The 10650-nt window shown below is 42.3% G+C and overlaps 1 protein-coding gene across 1 annotated transcript; it reads right to left on the bottom strand.

The window, feature by feature from the left end:
• Positions 1-8420: 8420 nt before the first annotated feature.
• On the bottom strand, positions 8421-9277 carry LOC147616464 (uncharacterized). Its single transcript, XM_086777087.1, has 2 exons — positions 8960-9277; positions 8421-8807 (listed from the first exon to the last, which is right to left on the bottom strand). Exons 1-2 carry the CDS (start codon positions 9171-9173, stop codon positions 8560-8562), a joined length of 462 nt encoding a protein of 153 aa, XP_086633213.1. The 5' UTR covers positions 9174-9277; the 3' UTR covers positions 8421-8559.
• Positions 9278-10650: the final 1373 nt, after the last annotated feature.

Raw genomic sequence — 10650 nt, 5'->3', positions numbered from 1 at the left:
CATTTCTTGCCTTCTTGAAGCCTTGTAAACGACCTTTCCAATGGTGCTCCAGTACATTTCGCCGAGTCGAAATCGGTGAGGCCCAGGCTGTAGATAAACCCAAGCGCTCTTACACGAAATGCCTCTCCCACCCAAGCACCATCATCGTCCCTCAATCTCGTCTTTTGGTCTTCTTGGTGCGGCCATATCTTCTTGGAAGCTAGAGTAGAAAGGTTATGTTTAGAGTAAAAAGGAAAGAGATGTGTAGGTTTTACAGGAGCCTTGAAGATGAAAGAGATGGAGCTCCGAGAGAAGGGAGGGAGATTAAGATGGAGGAGAAAGTTTAGGGTTTAGGGCTTTGATGGTTTCATTAAGGCTGGGCAAATGAGATAGAGATGGAAGAGAAAGGGAGGAAGAGTTTAATTTGGACGTTCAAGAGGGAAAGCGAACTTGAAAATGAAATTTTTGATTACAATGAAATTTGAGATGGGTTTTTGGGGGGAAATGTGAGTTTTGGGGGGATCTCAAAAATTTCAAAATTTTAAGGATTTTTTGAGCCACGAAAATGGTAGGACCATACCTACCCTAAACCCCCTACTTTTTGAAAGGGACGTGTAATTATTAGTACTGAAAGCCTAGTCCCCCTCCCTATAGCCTAGTCTCCCTCCCGTGTATTCGGGGTTTGATTCAAAGGAGACCAAATGTGCACAATCCTCTATTCCTATTGGTCCGTTTTGCTGATTACTTTCATTAGCAAAAGGCCCAAAATATGTCCAAATGCCCCCTAATGTACAATTATTAATGTGGCTTTCTTAAGATAAAAGATTAATGTTGCCCACACAAGTTGGTCTAGTGGTAAAGTCTTAGGCTCACAATCAGGAGGTTCTGGGTCCAAGTCCCCTCTAGCCTCTTTGGGAGGGACACCTATGCTCCTTCCGGTGTTCAGGGTGGTTGTGGCTCTTGCCCTTTCCTTAGAAGTACTCCAATGAATAACTCTGCTCCCTCCTACGAGGCTATTATCACGACGGGCTCTTGCACAAGTATCATAGGTGTGTAGGTCCGTGTGGCTCTTGCCTGAGTGGATGTTGTGCCTTTAGTTGGCCAATATTTGAAAAGGATGATAACCCCTTGTGGTATTTGGGGGAATGTGTGTGTAAAAAGTTGTGGGGAAATTTTTTCTAAAAATAATTAAATTCGGTAAATTAATCTCTCCGCTATTTGAGTTGCTCTTGCAAGCGTCGCCAATAAAACTGTGGTCTATTAACAAATGGTTTCATCATGCATTAGCCCTTAGCTGTTTGAAGTCTTGGGATCCACTAAGAGATATGCAAGATAGTGTGTGCATTCAAATAGGTCGCCAACATCATGGAAGCTACGTTCCAAAAAATACTTTCCATTAAATACTTCAAATTTGAGAGGGTAAAAATTTGGGCAAAGGGGCGAGTGAAGGCAATGCTCAACTTTAGTGGAGAAGTGGGGGAGTTAACTTGATGCGTGTGGGGACGCATGTCCTCGTACGTCAAGAGAAGGCCAGTGAGACTGTTTGTGCATGCATGCACGCCTAGGATGGCGGATTCTTGGATGCATGGAGTTGAACATCATAGCGATGCCTAGGGAGAGTGGGATCTTAAGAAAATGAAGGACATGAAGAGGCATCGGGAAGAGGAAGTTGGTGAGAGGGAGAGGAAGAAAAACGTTCCAGATTGGCTGAATGAAAGGCTTCAAATGCATGCCCAGATTCTGGAAAAGGTATGCTTGAGGGTGAGTCCCGACCTCATTAAGTGTCAACTGGACTTGTTCTCTCAATGTAGTGTGATTCTACTCTATCCTGGTAAACCTCCTACAAAGGCTGAGATAGGTAGGTGGTTGCAAGAAGAGATTTTGCATGACAGAGTGGTGTCCAATGTGTTTTACTTAGGGAAAGGTTTTTTTAATGTGTTGTTCATCAAGGCATGCAATAATCTATCTCAGAGCTGTTCTTGAAGGCACCTCTCTTCATGGGCCATAGATTGGGGCATGTCTTCCCTTTTGATCCATTGTTTGTTGTGAGAAGGAGCCTTCAGGAAGCTTGCCCTGTTGTTGGAAATATCTAGTCTCCCTCCCCGACGCTTAGGCCAGCCCTTAGGAATTTCGCTAGAATGTTGGGCCCTGTTATGTATCTACCTAGTGACGACGCGGGGAGTAGACAAGCTAATAGTTTGTCGTGGAACACCAAGATAGAGACTCCGAAGTGAATTGAAATTGATCTGGGTGGTGGTGAGTTAGGCAAGTTGGATTTAGGTCTTGAGTTCAGTCCATTCCCGAGTGCCTACTTTAAGTGTGGGGGATTTGGACACATTGCTAGAAATTGCATCCAGGCTGGGTCTGAAAGTTCGGAAGGTGAGGGAAAGCCATTAGGTGAGGTAGGGGGCGAAAACAGTATTAAGGAGATTCAACCCTGTTGTTGCGGATCAAGGAGAAGAGGAGAAATGTAAAGAGAAAATTTCTGAAAAAGAGGAAGGGTCTTTGGGGGGGAAGTGGATTAAGCCAAAGGGAAAATGAATCTTAAACAAACTAAGGAGGAAGCTAGAAAGAGGGCGAGCCAATTAGGGAAGGTGGTCAAAGGGGAGAAATCTCAGGGGAGCCTAAGTCCTATTCTATATTCAAATCCATATAGCCCACTAGATGAGGATGATAGTGGCACTTCTTCTGTGGAGAAATTTAATTGGCAAGTAGAAGAGGCTTGGAAGGAGATAGTGAGAGAGGGGCAGACTCAAGGGGAAGGAGAGGGGGAGGAGATGGTTCTCATAAAACAGCTCTGACATGAGTTTTCGTAAGGACTTTTCGGGTTGTACTTAGAATGTCAAAGGCATTAAAGTCAAAAAGAAAAGTGCCTTGTTTTGGGGAGTAGTTAAAGAGTGGGGGTTATCTATTTATGCAGTCTAGGAGCATAATGTTTTTGGGGCCAAAGCTCTGAGGAAGGAAAGATTTAGGGATTGGTCGTTGTTGTACAGGGGAGTGAATTTGGGCTATAGTGGTGTGATGTGTGTGATTAAGAATCATTTGAACCCTACTATTATAGCTAATCATGCTAATGGCAGGATTTTGGTGGTGGAATTTTTGGTCAATGGAAAGAAAATTTGGATAGTTGATATTTATGGAGCTCATAGTTATAAAATTAGGATTAGCATGTGGGAGTGGATTAGTAAGTTGAATGTTTTGCACAGCTGTATTATTTTGGGGGACTTTGATATGGTGGAGAACCGGATTGATAGGAGTGGAGGGAGCTCAATTTTGATGGGACAAGAGAAAGGCAAATGGGATGAGTTGAGAGGTAAAATGGGGTTGGTGGATGGGTGGTCTTTAGGGGATTGGAGGGGGATAATCTTAGGCATACATATTTTAGTCTTCAATACGTGAGTTCTTCCTCTAGGCTTGATAGAATATTCTTCAGTCAATTTGTTGCATGGGTACCACACACTTTAAGGGTGGCTATTGATTTCAATTTAGTATTGTCAGATCATATGCCTGTAAAGTGGAGTTGGGTTTGTGAAGATCTTGGAAGTGCTGTGTTGGAGAAGTTCCCAACCAAGAAGCTGAGAGTGAATAATATTTTATTAAAGGAAAAGCTGTTTGTTGAATACACTGAACAAGCCATCAAGAGGCTAAAAGCCAGAGGAACAGCTACTGTTGCAGGGTCATGGAGAAAATTTGCTAATGAGATGCAAGGGGTCATTAGGACAACAGGGAAGCTAAGAGCTGAGGAAAAGAGGCATGCGAGGAAAAACTGGAGTATTTGCAAAAGAAAAGACAGGTTAATGGGCTTACTGAAGAGGAAGCTAAGCTTATGAACTCTTTAGATGTCAGAATGCATTGAAGCATGAGGAGGAGTTGGTTGGTAGAAAGGAATTGGATTAAAAAGAAAACATTTAGCAACTACCGATTTCAATTCAATATTGTCAGATCATATGCCTATAAAGTGGAGTTGGGTATGTGAAGATCTTGGAAGTGATGTGTTGGAGCAGTTCCCAACCAAGAAGCTAAGAGTGAATAATATTTTATTAAAGGACAAGTTGTTTGTTGAATACACTAAACAAGCCATCAAGAGGCTAAAAGCGGAAGGAACTGCAGGGTCATGGAGAACATTTGCTAATGAGATGCAAGGGGTCATTAAGGCAGTAGGGAAGCTAAGAGCTAAGGAAAAGAGGCAGGCTAGGAAAAACTGGAGTATCTGCAAAAGAAAAGACAGGTTAATGGGCTTACTGAAGAGGAAGCTTTTAAACTCTTTAGATGTCAGAATGCATTGAAGCATGAGGAGGAGTTGGTTGGTAGAAAGGAATTGAATTGGATTAAAAAGAAATCATTTAGCAACTACATAAAACTAGAAAAATTTATTTTTAAGCTTGTAGGGGGGGAAATTGGTAATGAAGTAGTTGGGGGAGATCTTAGATGAAAAAGGGAAAAGGAGAGAGGGTATTGATTTGATTGCAAAAAAAAGGGTTGAGTTTCTTGGGTCTACTCTTAGACTCGAAGAAGATCACTCTCTTAGGAGAATTCAACCTTATAAATAAGTTGATTGGGTTGGTCAATAGTAGTGTCAAGCCTGATAAAGCTAGTTGGCTTGAGAGATATCTTGACATTGGACGAGTGTTGGGTGGCACTTTTGAAACTAGGAAGGGAGAAGGCCTCTGGCTGGGATGATCTGTTGAGTTCTTTATAGCTTTATGGCCCTCTTTGAAGGACATTGTTTGTTGGGAAGCTTGCAAACAAGGCCTTCAAGACTGGGTACTTGGATAAATATTTCAAGGAAGGTTTTGTGAAACTCATACCTAACCAAGTTGCTTGCAATAGGTTTGGACATTGGAGACCAATTACCTTGTTAACAGTGATATACCAAATTTTAGCTAAGGTTATTGCTATCAGAATCACCTCGGTGTTACAAAAGGTAATATCTAAAAGGCAATATGGGTTCATCAAGGGGAGGTCAATTTACGATAATATATTTGCTACTATGCTAGGTAGGGATATTGCTCAAAAAACCCAGCAAAAATGTGTCATGCTTCAATTGGATTGGAAAAAGCATATGATAGAGTGCATTGGTCTTTAGTTGCTAGAGTGATGGAGAAGTTAGGGTTTGGATCCAAAATGGCATCTTGCATTTATACCCTCACTAGGGGAAGCTTCTCTAATGTTTTGCTGAATGGTAGAATTATTGGAGGGTTTTCGATTAACAGATTTGTAAGGCAAGGTTGTCCTCTTGCCCCCCTACTGTTTGCTATTGCCTCACACCCACTAATTGTTGCTTTGGAAGATACTTGCTCAAGAGGTACTGTCGCTAGTTTAAAATTGAGGTTCAGTGAGCAACTTGTCATCGAATGCTTTGCTAATGATTCATTGCTGTTTTTGAAAGCTAACAATGAAAATATGAGACAAGCCCTAAGCATTATCCAAGAGTTTGCAGATGCCTCTGGATCAAGATGCAATATACAAAAATCTAAGATCATCAGCCTCACTGAAGATAATGACTTTGATCTGCAAGGGAGATTGTTAAAAGAGGACAAAATGTAAGACACCTAGAAGTCCTTGTTCGGGTTGATGTCACAAATAAACAACTGGTTGATTAGGCCTTACACAGATTCTCAGCAAAGATAAAGAAGTGGGAAGGGGTCAGAATTCCTTTCCATGATAGATTTGTGATTTGTAATACAGTGCTGGAATGCTTATGTAATGTTTTTATGCCCTATGTTAGAGTTTGGTAAAAGTCATTGGAAGAGGATCTTGGGTCCTATAAGCCATTTTCTTTGGAGAAATGGCAAAGACACTGGGAAAGCTAACCTGGTTGGCTTGGGATAAATTGGTTATGCCAAGGAGTGAAGGGGGGATAGGCATTGTACATTTACCTACTCAAACCCTAGCAAGGGTGGCTTAGTTTCTTCCAAAATGTCTGTCTAAACATGAAACCTAGACTGTTATGATAAGGGAATTGGTAGAGGTTTCTCTGGGTGCTATCTAAAGGTAGTTGGCGGGGTTTGGGCTGGAAGGAAAAATTGTTCTCTCATGCTCCTTTAAAAGTGACAGCTTCCTTCCTTTGTAAGAGGCTCAGTAGCAACTAGAAAGATGTTTTGCGTTTAATGGTTTGGGATGGGGGCTATAGGGCCGCAGATGTTTCTACAAGGGAAAAGGATTTAATGAGATAGGTGTTGATCGTGATTTAGGGGGGGATGGTTTTCCACTGCTTTTATGAATCTTGTTGGATCAAAGACTGGGCTAATGAAAGGCTCAACTAAGGCTTTGTATGCAGAATTAAGGAAAGCGGACTGCAATGTGGAGTATTGCAACAAGATTTGGAAGGTGATCTGGAGTCCTAGCTGTTGGAAAAAGAAGTGGAAAGAATTGTGGGAGGGTCAGATTCCTATTAAATTTCAAGTGTTCTTGTGGAGAGTTTGCATGTGGGCTCTACCTATTGGAGTAAAGCTAATACAGAAGAACTTATCTAGTGGGCTATTGCCCCAAGTGCAGATCTGCTTTTTAGAGGATGGTAAGCATGCTTTCTGGAGTCATCCAGCTATCAGAGGAGCATGGGGGAAACTAATGAAATGGGTACAACATGGGCTGGGATTTTAGACACAGTGGGGGGACTGGATTCAAGGCAAATGGTCTGTTGATACTGAGGGAGCAAAGGTTCTATTCAATATAATCAAGGCTTGTTGTTTATGGGAAATCTGGACTTCTAGGAACTGTGTGGTGTTTCGAAATGTATTGGATGTTGGGCTAGATGTGACAGGTTTAACGCATAAATGTGTATATATGTGTAGAAATGTAATTTGTGTGAACAATATAGAGATTGATGGTCTGGAACTGTTGTTACAGAGAATGGAGACTGGCATCAATCACATCAATTGATTGATGCCTAGGTTGGGAATTCCTCTGGCATCCTAGGAAAACCTATTTTGAAGTTATTATGATTGCAAGTTTCATTGGATGTGAAGCCCAAACAACTGAGGTTTGGACCCAAGACTAAAAGATGGTATTTGAAATTAAGCAGATAAGACATACTTTTGTGGCCTTCATAGAGTTTTGTGGCCTTCATAGAAAACCCAATAGAAACAAGACCCACTATCAAGATTTGGTCAGGTATTGGAGAGGTGTTGAAAAAGCAAACCCCTAGAGGGTGCACCACAGAAGCATTAATGGAGGCTTGTATATTGCTAGACTACAAAGTGTCTTGGAAGCAATCCTCTTTTGTTAATGAGGATGATAGGTGGAATTTGTCATGTAATTTGTTAAACAATGGGAAACAGAGATGTGGGATGTAGAGATAAGTAGGTGACACCCACTGGGTTTTATTTCGATGTAATGAACTTTTTACTGTTTTATATATATATAAATATTGGTTTTTAAAAAACTTCAAATTTGATGTATGACCTTAAAGAATGATGATAATTTTCTCTATTAACCTTGCAGCAAAAATTAGAGGATATCTCGAGAGATCTTTTCTGTATAAAGAAGGTTTAAATCTTAGTATTTGGATTTGCTTAGCTCCTGCACTCCTCTCTCTCTCGTGGCTGCATACTAGGCTCGCTCATGGCCATATACTCACTCCTCTCTCTTTCAAACCCTGCTTCCTTTGCAAAATCATATCTCCCAAGGCATAGATAGTCTCTCTGTTCCCTTCTCTCTCTGCTTTGCATGAGTATAGGTTGGATGCGTGCATCAAAGACCAGATCCATCTTTCAAGTTATCTGTCATGTGCAGAGGCGGATGCATGCATCAAAGGCCAGCTCCGTCTTCCAAACTCTCTGTGTACTTACGTGAGTAGCACTGGAAGCAATTGAAGGAAGGGGTAGGTGGAGGTGGACAGAAGGTGGGGCAGACCAATAGGGCCTATCTGGGTAGATTGGGAGAAGTAGGCAGAGCTGTAAGGGGGTGAGAGCTGGCATAATTAAGACTTCAATTGCTGTGCTAGCTCAAATTCTTGCATGTGCAGAAAAAACGAACTCAAGTAACATAGGTGATCCTTATCCTCATCATCAAAGGTTTCTGCAAATATGAATTAGATCATTTAAGAGTAATTTTTAGCAATTACAGAACAACTTTGCCAATCATAGGTGCGTAGGTCTGCGTGGCGTTTGCCCATATGGATCTAATGCCTTCAATTGGCCAATATTTTGGCAATAATGGCTTAAGTTCCAATCAGGAACAGGGAAATGGTTTGGTGAAATCTTGAGAGAGTCTCTGTACCATTGACTCGGAATGGAGTTTCCTTGTGGCTATGGTGCAAACAATTCTTCCCTTGTACCAGGCATGGAGATGCATTTCTGTGAGATGACACAATTCTAATGAAAACTTCTACCATATATACCAAGTATACAGGGACATCTGCACTAAAAAAGAGGTTAATCCTTCAAAAGCATATACCGAAGGGGCAGAGAAAGATGGACAACTCAATGAGACAACCGATGTCCGAAAACACAACCAGGTTAATAGTTAATCCATGGATTAACAAAGAAGATAGCCAAAGGTCCTTGAAACACCAAACAGTTACATTAGACAAATACTAGCGCTCTTGCACTGCCTCTTCCCCCGGCCTTGAACACACGTCTAGCGAGGTTTGACACAAAACTTCATGAGGCCAACGCGGCAATGTATGCCATCGCCGATGCTGCACGCGAAGTAGACCGGCTTCGTGTCTTGGAGTGTGAACTCATAGCCTGGGTCACCTTGAGTCGTGTTGGCCAGCAACACTGCTCTGTCAAATGAACACGCCTCATAAGCTTTCAAGCTATGGAGGCGGTGCACGTCGTGATTCTCTGGCATGCCGTTGAACACAGAGGGCTTGTACTTGAATACTGTATACAAGGCCACACACACACACACACACCAAGTATACAGGACAAGTATGAGTGCCCAATTCCTTGCTCCATGACATGAAAAAAACATCCATTTGATTAATGAACAAATCACACACACACACACACACACAGAGTGCCCAATCCCTTACCCAGCGTATCGCCCACATGGAAAGGCCCTGCCTTCTGTGCCCAGGCGCTGTAGTTGTACCCAAAGTGCCAATGCTCCTCGCCGCCGACAATAATCTTGCGGCCGCCACCACCATACTGCTTACGCCCGGCCTCGCCGCCACTGCTCATCAGCAGGATGAAGCAAGCCATCAGCGCAACGGCACCTGCCAATCTGTTATGGGAAGGCATGGCCATGACCCACAAATCACTCTCAGCTAGAGCCTCGGAGCTGCTGAAGAGCTTGATTAGAGGACTAGAGAAACAGACACACTCACACAAAGCAAAATGGTCGTGTGTATTTAACATATGGTGAGAATGGCCGCGTCTGTAGTGTGTATGTAAGACTCGGTGAAAAGGAGCGGGGAGTCGGTGCGACAAGAAACTGCCACTCTTGTACAGCCACATACATTGACCATGCAAAAAAGGGGGTGTGGCAATTTCTAAAGATAGGCGAATCATCTCCACCAATTCAACACCGATATGGCGTTGAAAATACTTTCTGAATAAATGTGCGTTCGCCCTTCCAAACCAACCCATTAATAATTCCCACATGCTTAGATTAGTCAACATACCTTGAGACTACTAGACAACCTAGTCCCCCAACCAGTTCCCCGACAAGGAGGATTGCATACCATGGAGGCAGGCCTTAATTTGTAGCCCGTCGCGCTGCTGTTTTGCAAGCATCATTCATTCAATATGCATGTCCACCAAGGCATTGCCCAACAACCCTTGACACACAATTGCATTAGGAATTTGTTTTTCCTCTATCACCTACTTGCCTAAAGATGCAAGTGAAGTTTGAAGTTGACCATGTGTAGACGAAGGTCCTCAAATTGTATAACCATTAAAAAAAGTTCACTTTTCCTTGACCTCCTCCTATTGGGCACATTGTGCAAATAGTGTAGACCAAGCACTACATCGTGTGGGTAGACCCGTCTACAAAGGGGAAAAAGTACACATGTTATCTACTAATAACACTCAATAAAATGAGTACAAATATGTGGGCTTGGGCCTACTTGTCTACCACGGGAAAAAACGTGCACATGTATATACATAGGAAGAAAACACACACACACACACATTATTGGTCTAAAAAGATCTTTGTTTTACCAAATCCACTAGTGCATTGCCAAACATGGTATTATTTTCAGGCCATATTTAACTCCTAATGCATTCCAAGAGACAACATTAGAGCACTACAATCTCAACATACATATCCATCGAAGCAATACCAACCACATTAATTTTTCCAAGCAACCTCTGTAAAGCAATCTCGTCATGCATTGCCCTTTGTCAATTGCTTCTATGCTTCCACATACTTTCAACATACAAGCAAAGGTCACTGTGTCTAGAGAGAGGTAGTCATGATGCATTTGTTCAAAACAATTCATAGCTTCCGCACCTTGGTCCTGCTGCTGTTGGGCAAAACAGAGGCCATCATGATGCATTTGTTCAAAACAATTCATAGCTTCTGCTTGTTGCGCAAAGCAAAAGAGAGGCCATCATGATGCATTTGTTTAAAATAATTCATAGCTTCTGCACCTTGGTCCTATTGGGCATATGTCGAGCAAGAGAGAGGCCATCATGATGCATTTATTCAAAACAATTCATAGCTTCTGCACCTTGGTCCTATTGTGCATATGTCGAGCAAGAGAGAGGCCATCATGATGCA

This window comes from Cibotium barometz, chromosome 38, assembly GCF_041138505.1.
Source record: "Cibotium barometz isolate CiBa-2024 chromosome 38, ASM4113850v1, whole genome shotgun sequence".
In the NCBI taxonomy this organism is placed as follows: domain Eukaryota; kingdom Viridiplantae; phylum Streptophyta; class Polypodiopsida; order Cyatheales; family Cibotiaceae; genus Cibotium; species Cibotium barometz.
The sequence above is the reverse complement of the archived record's forward strand: the minus strand, read 5'-3'. Positions and strand labels throughout refer to the sequence as shown.